This window comes from Vanellus vanellus, assembly GCF_965231255.1.
Source record: "Vanellus vanellus genome assembly, chromosome: 3".
Lineage (NCBI taxonomy): Eukaryota > Metazoa > Chordata > Aves > Charadriiformes > Charadriidae > Vanellus > Vanellus vanellus.
The window spans coordinates 55,474,951-55,491,412 of record NC_138907.1 but is presented as its reverse complement, the minus strand read 5'-3'; the positions used below and the strand labels follow the sequence as shown (position 1 = coordinate 55,491,412).

General features: G+C 38.0%; 1 protein-coding gene across 1 annotated transcript in view; it reads right to left on the bottom strand.

The window, feature by feature from the left end:
- Positions 1 to 255: 255 nt before the first annotated feature.
- The window catches only part of ADGB (androglobin), a gene marked incomplete at its 5' end in the record, with an annotated part of 117,023 nt that continues 100,816 nt past the window's right edge, over positions 256 to 16,462 (bottom strand). The window contains 6 exons of the mRNA XM_082481754.1: positions 256 to 499; positions 2,147 to 2,330; positions 3,705 to 3,807; positions 5,865 to 5,973; positions 8,481 to 8,636; positions 10,534 to 10,721. Coding sequence (XP_082337880.1) covers positions 308 to 499; positions 2,147 to 2,330; positions 3,705 to 3,807; positions 5,865 to 5,973; positions 8,481 to 8,636; positions 10,534 to 10,721 — 932 coding nt within the window. The 3' untranslated portion in view covers positions 256 to 307. The remainder of the gene's footprint in view (positions 500 to 2,146; positions 2,331 to 3,704; positions 3,808 to 5,864; positions 5,974 to 8,480; positions 8,637 to 10,533; positions 10,722 to 16,462) is intronic.

The window sequence follows — 16,462 nt, the reverse complement described above, 5'->3', positions numbered from 1 at the left end:
GGAAAAAGAGGATGAAAGACACCTTTATTTTGGGAGAAGAATCTGAATGGAACTTTTGTTGCAAAACTTTATTCCAGTAAAACACACAGACTTTAATAGTAGTGAGTACCTTTATGAGAAGCGAAATACCAAACGCTTTTTGTTAAAAAGAAGAATACTGGATCAATTTCTTTTCACTAGCACCAGGCAAAGAGATAAAATGAGATATAGTTGACAAAAATGATGGAAAATAATAAACATTCTTTCTCATCTTTGCATGTAAACTTTCTTTCCCAAACTGTTAAATACAATTCAGCAGTGCTAGCAATTATTTTTTTTTCCCTAAACCTTTTCCGTGCTTCTTTTGGTGTGCATTTGGGCTTTTCTTCTCTTGCTCCGCTTGCAGGGCTGCTTCATGAGCTGCCAGCTCTTCTTGTTTTCTGCGCTCAGCCTCTAGCAGCTTACTTCTGTATGCTTCCCGAATGCTGTGAACTCTGCCTCGTGCTTCATCTAAGGATGCCTAGCCAAAACCAAACAGCAATACCCCCCAGCACATTAGCTGATTTCATCACAAGCAACCGCATCCTTCCTGGTATGTTTCTCTTTGTGACTCTGTAAGTACAGGGAGGGCATCTCTCCTTTTCTTTTTACAGGTATTTTTATTGATTTGTCACAGTGACACAGCTATATGTCAATCTTTTCACCAGGGAGTAGAAGAGAAAGTTCTTGAAAATCCTTTTAAAATGCTGGCATAATAAGCTAATTGTTTGAAAGCAGGATAGGGCAACAGACTAGTTACCCATTTGGGTCTAGTCCCTCTTCACTTATTGCCTTGCTTTGTTATCTTAAACAAGTCCCTTAAAACCTAGTTTCCAGCAACGCCAAAATGGCTTAGGAGCTCTAGTCTTTTAAGAGACTAAAGGAGCCTAAATCACATTGACCTTCCACAAGACTTAGGGCAAGTGGGACTTGAACACTTCTGAAAACGTTTTCCTTTACATTTCCATCCTGGAAAATGGGTATATCTGGATACCTTTATATAGTTCTCTGCGGTCTACAGGTGAGAAAACTGTAAAAGTGCTGATCAGCACAGTATGAATATTCACAAGTACCTCTTATTTTAAATTACTACTGTGAAACATCTTTTATGGACATACTTTTTGGAAAGAGTCGAGGAACTACTCTTAATAAAAATTTGCACTTCTAATATATGATACGTTGGGCATCCAAAATCATAGCAACATCTGAAAACCTGGACATGCATTCTTATTAGGATCAATCAGTCACTGGTAGAGGACTATGGCTCCTTGCAGACTTGTAGTTAAGCAATATAAAACTGGCTGCCTGGGGACTCGTTAAGGAGATGTTTTCAAGTGATTGCTGTAAATATGTTGGTTTAAAGTAAAATTTTTTTTACTGTCTCTTATCCAGTTTTAGGAGCTCTAAATAGTCACCAGCTGATCGCTCGTACTGTGTAATAAAACATTTTGCTCCTGTTGACAGTCAAGGGTTAAGCCAATTTTGTTAAGATATTTGTACCAATTTCACGTGCAATGCATTGGCTGAGTTAATCCTAACAATGGATCACACAGGAATGCTACCAAATTTATTATTTATAGACATGATTTTTTAAAGATTAATAATTCCATTTTTTTTTTGTTGGCATTATGCATATTCCATGAAAACTCTGTTCTCTAACTTTGCTGTAAGACACATTAGGAGCAACTCACCCTCCTATGTAAATTATCTTGTTCTTTATTAATTGCCAAAAAGCCCTATACAATTCCATAACCCCCCAAAATAGCCAAATCAGAGATGTTTTATCTAATATACACCTGGCCATAGATATCAAATGCTCAGTTTATTCTCACTTTTAACCATCCTCTTATGCTGATTTTCTTAAAATAGTGTTTTTGAAAAGGGCTGTATCAAGAAAGTACTAAGAATATCATATTAAGGATGTTGTGTAGTAATGTTTTTTTTTCCCTAGAAAACTTTAACCTTTTAACCTGTATTTTAACCTTTGCCCAAGCAAAATTTCAAGCTTGTTCACTGTTTCTAGTTATTGATACTGAATACAAAAGTCTTGAGAATAGTTGATCAAGACGTTCATACTAGTGGTGGATATCACCGTAGTAGTTACTGGAAAGTAATCTTGAAAACCTACCTGCAGATTCTCATACATTTCAAGTATATTGTGCTTCAATAAAACTCTGGCATTTTGTTCTTTTTCTCTTTGTTCCAAAGTCAGCTCTCGAAGTTCCCTAAAATGGTTGATTTTTTCCACTTTACGCATCTCTTGCTGTTGAATGACAGACTCATTTCTTAGCACACACTCAGACATTGTTTTTCTGAAGGAAATACAGAAATATTTGTCTCATTTCAAATGCAGTTTTTGGTGGTGTATATTTTGCTTAACACCTATATGTGCACATTTGGCTTATATACTGCAATGTCACCATCGTATGGTTAGATATGGTTAAGGAGTCACTTTTCCTCTGCTTATATATAACCCCAATGAGAAAGTACATTCCTGAGGCCAGGTCCTCTTATACTCGAGTGTCTATTTTAAAATATTTGTAAAATCATGCTCATCTCTGAGCATATGAAAAACTCCTACATGTGACACTTATTTTTAATTTGCAAGAAATATCATCTTTCCAGACATTTTTGATATGATAATTCATCACTGAGACAAATGTATTTTTTTTTTTCCGTTGGCATAATGGCAGCTAAGTGCATAATATATTTTTATAATTTGACTTAAATGACTAGTGTAAAAGTCAAGGAGTTGAAGACAAATGAAATGCTAAGAAGACTCAAGCCTGTGGAAGGTATTTTGCCATATTTTCTACCGTTTTAATGTTATTCACTTTAATACAACACCAGTTCCCCTTCCAATTTAAAATTAAATTTGGGGATTTTTTCAGCATGTTCTAAGGCCTTCTGAAAATCAATGAGCTGCATAAATGCCACATTGAATACAAATGGACTTAAGCATGAACTGGGTTCTAGCTGCGGCACAGCAAACGTGCAGGTGCATGTGTATTAGCTAGATAGGTTCATACCAACACATGCAATAAAGAATATAGCTCTTTTGAATAAAGAACGTAATTAATATAATTAATTCATCTATTAACTATTATTATTATTAACTGAACTGCAATTGTTAATTATATTGTTTGAATCTAGCACCACATCCTGACAAACTTCACAGGTGCTTCTTTCAAGACGACCACTGAAATAAACATATTTGCCTGCACGTGCATTTTCTGCAGGTTTTTATGTCACATTCTCGTTACATGCAGTGCAGTGATTCAGCTCCTTTGACATGTATTATGTTAAGGACATAAATTGTAAAAGGATGTAGGAAAGCACAGATTTGCACATGCCAGGAAAATCAAAGCTGAAAACTGTATCTTGATGCCATCTACACTTCTGCGTTCACTACTGAGTGATTTTGTGTACACAACATAAATGACAGATAGAACACGGGCCAGGATTTTCACAGCAACTTTGACAAGCATGTGACAGAATTGTAGTTTACTTCAACGACATGAGAAGGATGAAGTATAAATTCACATCAATTATACTGCATCCAATTACAGATTGGATACAAGTGCATAAAAATAGATTGCATTTACTGTTTCCTGTATATGAAAATCCTTAGCCAGTCTTCTATTTTGGTGTTTCACTGGGACTTAATAGTTCTTGCTGCAGTTTACCTCATGTAAGGACTAAGGTCTATAGGCTCCCATTTCTTTTGCTGCGTTTGTAAGCTTGAGTCAATAGCTGTTTGTGATGCTTTCTTTCCTGTGCTAAGAGAATCTACAACAGAACAGATTGAAGTGGTTATTCAGTTATGCTAGGAGGCTCCATCTAAACACTTACATAGCTTTTTCCTCTTTCGGCTCAGCAAAATACAATATTAAATGAGAATATCGGTTGGAGAGGATATAATATTTCTGCCTTTTTATTTTCAACACTTGTGATAGAATCGAAGATGCTGCAAAAGCCCCACATATGCTAGAGAGAAATTTATATATATGTATTTTGGCCAAATCCATGGTACTTAAGAAGGTACCGAAGCAAGAACATTCAACTTAAAGTGCCTAAAGAATTTAAGAACAACTTCTAATCAGCAAGGAATCATATTCTTTTATTAAAAAAAAAAAAAATCAATAAAAACTTGATTGTTCAGTCCTGGCTGTAGTTTAAAAAAATGACATTCACTTTTGGGCAGAGCTTTAGTTTGGGAAATGCCAGTCTAAAGAAAAAGGGTCTCATGACAACTTAAAAATGTCATTCTGCAATCTTAGATTATTTTGCCACATGGATAGTAACCATGTTATGCTTTAATGTAGCATTCTCACAATATAATGACACATCTGATATTAAACACGCCACTGGGCTTAACTGCATTGCGATTAGTCCAACCCTTCATTCTTTCAGTTGGTGTGGAAAATGCATGTGAAATTTGATGAGACTTAATGATGACTGCAGTAGTTTGTGTCCATAAAAACTCTCTTATTACTCTACTCATTGTAGTAATCAATTGAAACTCTAAAAAAGCTATTACTGGAATTTTCTCACCTGAAAAAGAAAAGAGGTTTCTGAGCATTAAAAAAAAATTACTGTCTATACGTAGAGAAAGATACCAGCTTTCTCTGTTGGTCTAGAAGGGTGACGTGGACTTTGGAAGTGCCTTAGGCACTGCCCATCAGAAAAGTATTCTCCAGAACATGACAATTCTCATTAAGATACCAAACATTACAGATATGTTCAAGCACATTATTGCGTATTGCTGCACTCTATGGAACTGAACCATAACAATTTAGAGTCGTTGACATATCATCTCTTTACTTCATGAGACATTGTATGAGACTCCAAATGCTTCATTTACGATAAAGCTCTTGGTAGACAACCATTAATTTTGAAGTCCTTATCCAATAGCTTAAAGGAAATAATATTTTTTTGAGTTCCTTTGGAATGCAAGAAGTAACTAATGATGTGTTTGTTTATGGCATAAGGTGAGGACTACTTCTGCTGTAAGTTCTGAAACATTCCCAGGAGGATTACTTACCTGACTGGGAAAATACTAATCTTAACAAGTTATGTACTAGTTGCAGGTTCTAGCTGCGTGTACATGAGCCATGACCGGATATCGTCAGAAGAAGACTGGGTATTATACTTTCTGTTTTGTGATGGCCTGATCTTAGCAGTATTCTCAGAAGGAAAAAAAAAAACAAACAGCCTTGCAGCCTTGCACCCAGTTTGTATTTTCATCAGATTTTGGTAATTGCCAAGGAATACAAATGCGTCGAAGTTGTAATTGCTATGTAAAATTAGACAACACTTACGGAAGCTGCCAGGAAGCTGATGCTACTCAGTATGCACTTTTTGACACCTCACTTCCACACCACTGTCCATGAACTGTTTCCATGAACATTATCATAACGAAAACGTACTTTAGAAGTATTGGTATCTTACTGACATGCTATTTCAGTTGCTAAATTTTTTTTAATGTTTCTACATTAATGACCCAACTTGGAATCAAGGGACTAAGCCTTTTCTACTGAACTTCCAAAAATTTCAGGTTAATTTAAGGTTAGAATTCTAGTACAGGAGGACTGTTTAAAGTTTGCTTAAGGGTAACTTGGTAGCCTCCCAGAGCGCTGAGGCTGTATCTGTGTCTGAAAATAAAGCAATGCAATAGCTAAACCAAAAAGGGGATATAGAGGATAGGGACTAAACATGCCACATGCATGTGGATACCTTTATCGGGGCTGTTCTATCCATTTACTACTAGTATTTAATGCAGAAGTCTTTTCTAAGGAGCTGAACATGATGGACAGATGACATGCTTGGCAGAATTATACCCTTACCTCTTTCTCCTGAACTAGGTGTTACACTGGCAGTCTCAGTCCCAGCTATGGGCTCCTCTGTATCTCTCACAGCATACTTATTAATAAACCGCATGCGTTCCTGAAAAGCCTAGAGATCAAAGTTTTAATCCAGGTAAGAAAACTTCTAATGCATACTTTAAATCCCAAAGAACTTTCAAAACTAGGAAGCTATAAGTGGTCAATAAGACAGTAAATCTTCAGATCCAGTGCACGTGAGATATGATGCTACTTCATATTACTGAGGAGTATATTTCACTGGTTTAATCTATGAAAACATCACCTCTAACAACAGGAATACCATAAGTGAGTCACTGGGCAGAAAAAAATATAAACACAAGAGCACCGCATTTCATGTCAGAGTCATATTCAAGCCATCTCTCCAACAGATTTTTTTTCTTAAATTATAAACTGTCAACATTAAACATCCGATTTTTTCTAGTAACATTTTGGAACCTTTATTTGTTTAGTTTTCATGTGTTGTGCAGAGAAGAAAATTAGCAGTAGTACTTAAACTTCATCTTTAATTTCTATCAAGTGTGTCTTGAGTGTACGAATAAGAACCCTGAAGTAAACCTTTGTGAGATGGTAGTTGAGTGAAATGAAAAGCAAGCAGTACACTTTCAGTGGTTTCACTTCTCTCCACTGAATGCGTCCTGGCTATATTTAGTACGTATCCCAAACAAGAAAACAACGTTGTCAGTAACAATCTTAACACCAGAGTGCAGTATGCAACTCTGCCCGGGGCTGGAATCGGAAGCAACGGGGCTGGAATCGGAAGCAATGCTAGGGCTCCCATTCAATCAGTCCTGAGATATTGAATACTTACACTAAAGATCATCATGCAATGAAATACTGGAAAATCACTGATCTCTGGGTAGTTTAAAATAATATTCCGATTTAAAAAAAAAAAAAAAAACAACAACAAAAAAAGCCCCACACCCCCTAAAACCAAACCTGAAAAGCAAGGTCTGTTCCCTCATAACTGAATGTACGATCATAATACTCAGCTACTGCACCTCCTTAGGGAAATATCTCTTCCTCCTAGGAGCTCCTATAGCCTGGTGATTTAGACTGCTTCCTGAGAAATGGGAGCTATGGGTGCAAACTCTTTCAGACTTTAATAAACCTTTAATGCCAAAACCAGGTATCACCACTTCTGCCTGTCTTTTCAGAAGGTGACTTCGGCTCACTAGACTTTCTCTTCAGGGCACAAATTGCCAGAAAGGATGGAGAAGGCAAAAGTCACGCCTGGAGTCAGGAACCCAGTTCCCAGGGTCATAGGGCATGTGACCCGTGGAACGGGCAGATGTTGGGGCAGGATGATCAGGAAGAAAGGAGAAGGGAAGCTATTTAGTCTGGATATCAGACCCCCAAGTTAGACCTTCTTTTTTTTAGCGTATTACATGTAGTTGCTGCAATGTTCTTAACAATGGCTGTTTTAGAAAAAAAGGTCATGGACCAAAGGGGCTTTTAAAATGGAACCCTTTAGCTGTAATTCAATTGATTTTCTGATCAAAAAAGACAATGGTGATAGAACTAGCATTCTGAAGACACTCTTTACACATCAAAGGGGGTTCATTTCCAGCTAATCTTTAGGACACTGTACTTGCATTTTCAGTCTCAGCACAGCCAATCAAAGCTGCAGAGTACTGCATCTCTCCTTAGATCAGAATTTAATAAAGTAGCGTCAGAAAAATTTTGGAGTTTTGGATACATTGAACAGAACTGACAAAATCTGAAAGTGTACCTATGAAGACCCATGTCTGAGGTTCATTTCTGAAAGGTAATACAAAAAGGGCAAAATGCTTCTGAGCTGGAGTTTCTGGACGAATACCCCTCAAACGTCATCGGTGGTGGTGGTGATAGGGGATGACTGTTAGGTAAGTTTTAAGACTGCATTGTGTTCCTTTATTTTCCTTTTTTTTTTTTTTTTTTTTTTGGTAGTGATGCTTCCAATTCTGAATCAGCAGTTTAACTTTTTGCTTTGCTAGGAAGAACCTGTATTATTTTTCTATCTTAAGCATACGTCATGCCAAAATAGCCCAGCTGCAGCTGACATCTGAATTAGTCTTGCTCCTCCAAAACAGTGAATTCATACAGAGCAGCACGTACAGGCTGATGGGTAACCTGCAACCCAGAATGAAGTTGGGAATCCTGGCTGCAGGGGACAATTTGAGTGATGATATGGCCAGGTGCCAGTTCTTCAAGAGAAATCTTTTTGGCATGTTTGTAGCAGTGTATTTCTCACTTGTATTTTCTCATACTAAACACTGAACTTGTCACAAGTAGCAGCTTTGCAATTGGGTAGAGGCAGTGGGCTTTCTAAGGAGAAACTTTCCCCTGTTTTGTAAAGTCAAATCTAAAGTTTGAGTAATCTACAGAAGTCTACCAGAGATGATCTGGGTTCCTGCCCAGAATTCATGCACATAATCACTTTTGATTCTTTAAGCTGTGTAAAATTTCCAGTCTTCCACAGGGTGGTGAAGAGGACAGCCATATGAAGCCAAGTCTCTGTTCTGGCAACTTCTCTACCATCACAGCAGCTCCTGGAACTTGTGAAGAAACATTACTGCAAAGATTGCAGTCTGATATTACCTTGATAGCTCGTCCTGGCTCTGCAGACTCCCATGCTTGTTTCATGGCTCTGATCTCATCTGCTCGCTGGGTGTCTTTCTTCACCTCCAGGATGTCTGCCTCTCTCTGTTCGCTAACTAGACGTAAAGTCCAGTACGGTTTGTTTGAAGCAGCTTGCTGAAAGTGAAGTATCGTGAACATAATGTATTCATTGGTATACATCTACTACCAATATTTAGAATAATGTTATGTTTCTGTATCCTGGTAATTTCCAGACTGATACACATTACACACTGACAGACTTTGACACGCATCACTACACAGTGGCTGCCAAAGGAAAGGAAAATTACCGTGCAATGTCTAGAGGTATTTTGTCTCTTTGAGGTATTTTGTTTACGTGCTTCCCCCCACTCCCATACAGCATGCTCCACCCTCCAGTTCTTCTCAACTCTGTCTGAACAAGAGTTTTTGTAGGAATTACTGCCTTATCTTCTTTCCTTTCCTTTCCTTTCCTTTCCTTTCCTTTCCTTTCCTTTTCCTTTCCTTTCCTTTCCTTTCCTTTCCTTTCCTTTCCTTTCCTTTCCTTTCCTTTCTTTCCTTTCCTTTCCTTTCCTTTCCTTTCCTTTCCTTTCCTTTCCTTTCCTTTCCTTTCCTTTCCTTTCCTTTCCTTTCCTTTCCTTTCCTTTCCTTTCCTTTCTCCTTTCCTTTCCTTTCCTTTCCTTTCCTTTCCTTTCCTCCACAAGCTGTTTTGCTGGAAGTCTTATTAGATATAACTAGGCTTTTGTATAGAAATACATCTTGCTGTGTCTTATGAGGCATCTGATTCTTCCAATCACTTCCCAAACTCTCTAAACCACCTTAATGCATGGCTTCTCCAGAACTGTAGGGGTGCAAGTAGTGCCTCAAGTGTAGGAGACTCTTCTGCTGTCTGACCCATGAATAAGATACTGTGTGGCGTATATTTCTGGAAACTGTACCATCTGCAGAAGCTTTAAGCCCAGGATTTAGAAGTAGAGATAGGAGTTCAGCTTTAATTTGAGACTAAAGGTGGGTATCTTCTTTACCTACAAGCAGTTCCATCTTGAAACTTGCATCTGTTTTAGGGGCAGACTGCAGAACTCCCAAGAGCTATCATCCCAGCACTCCTAGCATACCCCATCGTTGGAGCTGAAGGCAGAAATCTGACACAGGCTGAAGCTGCATTGCATTTCTGTGGCCCACAATCTCAACTGCAGCCACTCGGACTGCTCTGAAGGAAGGGTCAAGGCACTGTTCCGGAACTCTACAGGCGTGGATGTGAATCATAGGAAAGTTTGCTGTGCAGCAGGTTTAGTCAACAAAACAATTCGGTACAGATTTCTTCATGCAAATCTCTATGGAGATGCCCTCCCCTTGAACTACCTGCCATGAGGCAGCAAAATTCCCAGCAAAAGCGATACTATTAAAGGAGGAGCTGTCAGTTTCTTCTTTGCCTTCCATTAATCTGTTTGCAATCCATAAAGTCAATTATTCCTTTTGAGGCATACAGGCTGGCAGTAGCCTTTTGGTCAACCACAGAACACTCACATTATCCCACCACAGAGAAAGAAGAATTTGCAAGTAGGCAAGTACGTACCAATTTTTCTGCTGTTGTACGTCCGCAAACTAATGACAATTGTCACATACGAGACAGGAACTGACTATAGCGGAAAGACCTATTTCATTTCCCTGGGAACCCATGAAAACCACTACAATGAGGGACTAATGGGACATGTATATGGTGAATTCACGGAATTTAATAAACCCTCAGCAGAGACAGAAACTAGACCAACAAAAGGAACAACCAGTAGCCGTTTTACTCATAAACAAGAAAAAAGAGCACATTACATCTCTAAATGCAGGATGCATATCTGTTACGTTTGTAATTCAGTCTCTCTCAACTGTAAAGCTAAAAAGGTGGCAAAGCAGGGCATAGGGAAACGCAAAGGATACACTAAAAGCGCTAGTAATACTGATCTGCAGACCTGAAAATATCTTTACACTCGGTACAATGACGGCACATTCAACAAACCCAGTTTCTTGGATTTGTTCTCACCTGAGACTCAGGACCAGATGCAAGAGCTACAAGTGATCCTCTTTCTTTATTGGACTTATCTTTTTCTGTCTTCTCAGATGCTTTATCTTTTGATTTTTTAGTTGGTTTAGGAATACTTGCAGACTTTTGTCCTTCAAAAAAATTAAGCATTAGGGGAAAGCTGTGCTCCTCATGCTTTTCCCCATGCACTATTCAGGTGTAGTTATGATGCACGATGAATTACAGGATACCATTGTCATCCATAAATATAGTTCCCCATATAATATCCAGGGTGGAATAACAGCACAGAACAGCCATACAGAAAGACAAAGAAAAGTCAGTTAATTAGTTGACGCTTTCAAGTACAACACTAACATTTATTGTTGGACTAAGAAAGAATGTGGGGACAAAACAACTTTTAAAAACAGACCTACATGGTGGACATATTCTGACAGCCTTATCTGTCCTAAATAGCACCCAGGGCTTAACTGTGAGTTTGCCATGGCCCCTGCACATCAGTCACTGCTTTGTTGCCTTGGGTATGGGTCAGTCCAAAGACTGCAATGTACAGAATCACAGTCTGACTCTTATCTCTTACATGGTCTGATACACTCTCTGTCAGCGTTATGCACCAGGCAGGTGAGAAGCTCGAAGTAGGGAAAGTCAATGTTTTCACTGTTTCCTATCCTTGTATGCCTGCAAGCGTGAAGAGCAGAAGGGAAGATACGCCCCACCAAAAGTGCAAAGAAGTTAAGGGAAAGGAACATATTTGAGATCTGATGCAAATTTAAGAAATTCAAAATTATCATTCTCAGAACTACTGGAGAACATTTTGGAGTAATGATTTTATCAGTACATGTGTATGCTGTATGTTTGAATTAAAGATGCTGAGAATTGGCATATGTAACACTTACTCTGCACTGTCTTAGCTGGTGGGAGCTGTTAACAAGACTTTTTGTATGTCATATTCTTGTTAAAACAAACAAGCAAACAAACAAATAAATAAATAAATCCTGTAATAGCATACAGCCTTAGTAGTATAAGGAACATGTCAATTGAAACAATTTGGAATGGACCCACAACACTATGAGAAAGATTAAAAATCTGAGTCTGAAATCTCCATTTCCCTCCACCTACATACTGCTTGAAACATTAAAACAAAAGCTGAAAACCTAGGTTTAGTCAATACAATAAACCACGGGATTTCTCTTAGAAAAAAAGAGGAAATGACTGACTGTTTTACAATCTGACAATAATAACAAGGTACCTTTCACTTAATGCTATGCTTTTCTAATCTCTTTCCACTAAGGAAAAATCACTGTGCTGCATGATTTGATCTGAAGTTTGCTAAGATACTGCGCTGGCTTTAATGAGCTTTGGATCAGATCTGCAATGTCATGGCCGAGGTTACATGGATATATAAAATTGTAATTATTAAATAGATAGAAACATATTTATAATACACACAACTTACACATATAAATATATATTATATGATATATATGTGTATTACACCATATATTATAGATGTGTTTATGTATAAATTGTATTATTCTTATCTTCTCATGCTACTTAAATAATGTACAATGGCACCAAAGTGCTAAGCTTAAATTGATTGAATGCTACCAAAGCATACATTAAAGCATTAAAGCAAAAATTAAAGCAGTCTCCGCAAATATTGAAGATACTAAAGCAACTCCAGAGGAAATGCAAATATAAAATAAATAGTGATGACATTATTTGAAGTTATAATATTCTTACATAAATGGCTTTCCATTTAATTTCACATTATCATAACATATTAGCACCATAAATCAGGCTGGTGTACATGCATTATTCAGTGATTTATTAATTTTTAAAGATAAATTATTTATTGTTTACACAAACACTCAAGAGACATTCAGTGTCATTAGCTAAATGATATCAAAGACTTTCTGTGTCATGGGATACCACAAGCTTTGTCTGGCTTCTATAAATCACGGAATCACGGACTTTTCAGAGTTGGGAGGGACTTCTAGAGATCATCTAGTCCAACTCCCCTGCCAAAGCAGGATTGCCCAGAGCACATTACTCAGGACTGCATCCAGGCGGGTCTTGAAAATCTCCAGGGAAGGGGACTCCACACCCTCCCTGGGCAGCCTGTTCCAGTGCTCTGTCACCCTCACCGTAAAGAAGTGTTTCCGTGTATTTGAACGGAACTTCCTGTGTTCTAACTTGTGCCCATTGCCCCTCGTCCTGTCACTGGGAACCATTGAAAAGAGCCTGGCTCCAATATTTTACAACTCTGAATTTTAACGTTTTGATGCTCTAGATTTATTGCATAAACTGAGACATTAGTAAATAACGAAAAAGCTTATTAAATGACCGGGCTAAAATGAGGTACCCTGCTTTAACTCCAGATATGAAGGCTTAGGGCTTGATTCAGTTGAGCTGTCTTAGCTAACAGTATGCTGCACTGTTCGGGTTCCCCCAGCCCTCCTCCCTCCCCCCAGCAGAGCTGGTGGTCTCCCTGGTTTTGGGATCATCCTCCAGATATTCCCTGTGGGGGCACTGGCTTCAGTTTGGCACTACAGCATGCAGCCCACTGTGACTCTAAGGGAGATGTGAGTAGTTCCTCTTCCAAGGACAAAGCCAGGCAAATGCTTTTATGGGATGTGATAAGAAAGGCAGGGAGATGATACAGAAAGTAAAAGGCCATCCCAGTTCACAGCTTATGCATCAATCATCACACACTCTCAGAGGCCGTTATTGTATAACACCAATAAAAGCTCGGGCAGTGAGGACAAATAGCTGATAGAAACTTAAAATTAGCTTCTCTACCACATTTCAATTACTTACTCAGAGATTCATTTAGCCTAATGCCAGAAGGGCCCACAGCGATCATCCAGTCTGATTTCCTGTCTATGACAAGCTAAATAACTACACCAAATGATTCCTATCTGAAACTTGTAACTTCAGATTGAGATATAACAATTATCTTTTTTAGGCAAGATAGACAGCTACTCTTGATTTATGAAATTCAAATTACAGAGACTGTATCTTATTCATAGGTAAAATACAGAGGAGTCTTTTGAAGTTTTCTTTGAGAAGAAATCACGCTCCCACTATCTGAAATAGGCTCTGAGCATTTAGTGGGATTACCCAGTAGTCGGAAGAAATGACTATTACTTGCCCCATGAGGGATGTTCAGGTTTGGTTTGGAAATGACCAAGCAGTTCAGATGTTGATTTTCCTGTCTCTGACTGGACCCTCAGAAGGATTCTCAACAGATAGCGACGTCAAAAATCTTTCCAAAGTTGGGCTCATCCAGACACTAGAGTTGCAGTAAAATGTACCAGGATAGAAGCAAACCACCAATATGGTTGCAGTAGTAGGGTGAAGTTAGAGCACGTCTTAAAGGTCTACAGGTCTTTAAACTCCAGCACCATCATGTATCCTCAGTGACCTATTTTTTCTCTGAACACCGGGCAAGTGATTAATCACTACAAACAGGCAAGGTGGGAAAGAGATAAAGACAGGGAGAACTGAACATCCTTTTAAACCTCTCATGAAATCCTGCCCTTGCCATGAGCCAGCAAGTTCTCCTGCCAGAAGAGAAAACCTGTGGGAGAAACTTTCCCAGCTCTGGAGAAAAAAAAAAAAAAAAAGGAGTATTCCAAATGATACTGCCTCTCCTGCCTTTTCAAGCCAACCTCTACTACCTGGGTTGGGCGCCCTATCTCCCCCTGCTCTCCCAGTCGGACAATCAGCCTTCTCTCATCAGCAGCCAATACTCTTGAGTTATCTTAAGGCAATATATAAAATACACGCTGCAGTCAGCATTCAGTGCACACTGATGATTCAACTCTGGGTTGTGAGAGCTGCACAATAAAACTTCTGATCTTACTACAAGAAAAATCAAACCAAAGAACCCCAAAAGGCAATAGCTGAAAATCATATATACAAAACGAATCTTAAAATAATTTTGTTCGCGCAGTCAAGCAACTTAACATGGTATTAGCAGTTACAAGATCGCCTGCTAATTTCTCCCCTTTTACACAAGAATTATGATCCAGACCTTCCTTTTTTTTACTGTTTTTCCATTGAAGCCTTGCCCCATTAACAGTTCCCAATGGAAGGATAAAAGGAAAAATAGAAGAGAGAAAAGAATGAAGACTGTATAAATTATACACTATCTGGCACTTTCTAATTTCTGTGTACTTGGGCTTTCCTAGTTAATGCCTTTTTAATGTTCTGTTTGTGCAATGTGCTCTTTAATAAAACATTTAATGAGATTTTGTATATAATAAATATAACTAAATATTAGTCATGAAATAACTTTTGCTAACACAGTTCTTTTTACAAGTACTGCCAAACTGCAATATTAAGGATTTTGAAGAAAGAAAAGAATAACAAACATCAACAAATACAAAATACAAAATTGTCACAGCATCTGTATGTTGAACTTACTTTCTTCAAAAATGTTCCTAATAAATATTTATAATATCATTGAATATCGATAGTATAATAGTATGGGCCTTTATTTAAAGGTAGACTAGTTTAAAAGACTTTAGTAAATGCTGATACAAAGCTGAAATATGCTTTTGCCATGGTAAATTAGCTTTAATACAAAACTAACTCCAGATGGCACTGTTGCCTTACATGAAAAAGCGACACCTGATACGGTGAAAATTTGCAGCAGGAATTTTCCACCTGCCTCATTGCAGCTTTCTTAAAAATCACAGTGTGAGAGGATGCCTTTTTGGTTACACACCAACATTGCTGTTACAGGAATGGTGTGTTTGACAACTGGTGCTGGCAGCTTTAAATATTAAAGCTCATTTTTCAAATTGCTTAAAGACTTGTTCACGATCAGAGAAAGATTCAAAGATTAAATGTGGGTTTTTTTTCCAAAATACTTACCTACAGTAAGCATTTCAGGTAAATATTGCTGTTAATAGTGGTACATAAAATAAATGCTAAGTATTAAACACAGTAAGTCTTGCTGTTTAAACTTTATGATATATGTTGGTTTTAAACTCTGTTGGTGGCCTGGGCAATCTGTTGGTGTCCTTGTATAAACAAAACCGCCCAGTTAGTATAAACTGTGAAATGGATTTGGGTTACTTTGAAAGGCAGCAAATATGACAGGACACAGAAATCACAACACTTAAAAAGAATCCTAAACAGAGAGTGCTCGTTATCACTGACTGTGGCTTGAGACTGGTTGACTGGAAATGAGCCACAGCATCGGTTAACACGGAGAAGGGAAGCTATGAAGTGGAATACTGCTACCTTGAACTAAACATGAGAATACTCATGACATTGACAAGCTTCAGTAATAACAGCTGAGAGCTACTGAAGAAACTTAGAGATCAAGTGACCCCCTTTGACCTGCAGTTTTGCTGACCACGGTGATAGCTGTATGAAAGGATACGCACCAGTAGCACGACTGGTGTGTTAAGTGCAAGGTGTTACTACGTAGCTGAACTCAGAAGGATAAGGTGATGTAATAGCATGTCTGTTATAAGAAGCAGTCTATTATTAAAGGAAAACCGAGGAGAATAAATGGAGTCATCTAGGAAGAAAAGACAATTTTGTGAAGAACACAACAAGCTAAAAGCAGGTGAAATCACCACTAAAAATGCTGGTTTTGTACAGGCCTGTAAGGCTACGTGACATAGCTCCTCAAATAGTACTAAAACTGACCAGATTTATCTTTGTAAAGTTCTGTAACATTAGCTGCAAAAGGACTCAAAATATCTAAAATGGTGCACTCAAATACAAGAAAAGAAATAATACATGTCAGCAATTACTGCTGATGAATCTAATTTCAGTCCATGGTAATAGAAATTTTTTAAAAAACCCCAATGGCTAGACATTGAAAAAAAATATGTAACCAAAGCAAAAAGTGAGAAATAGCACTAATAAATAAAGATCAAACTTTCATAAGAAAATTTAAGGGTATTAG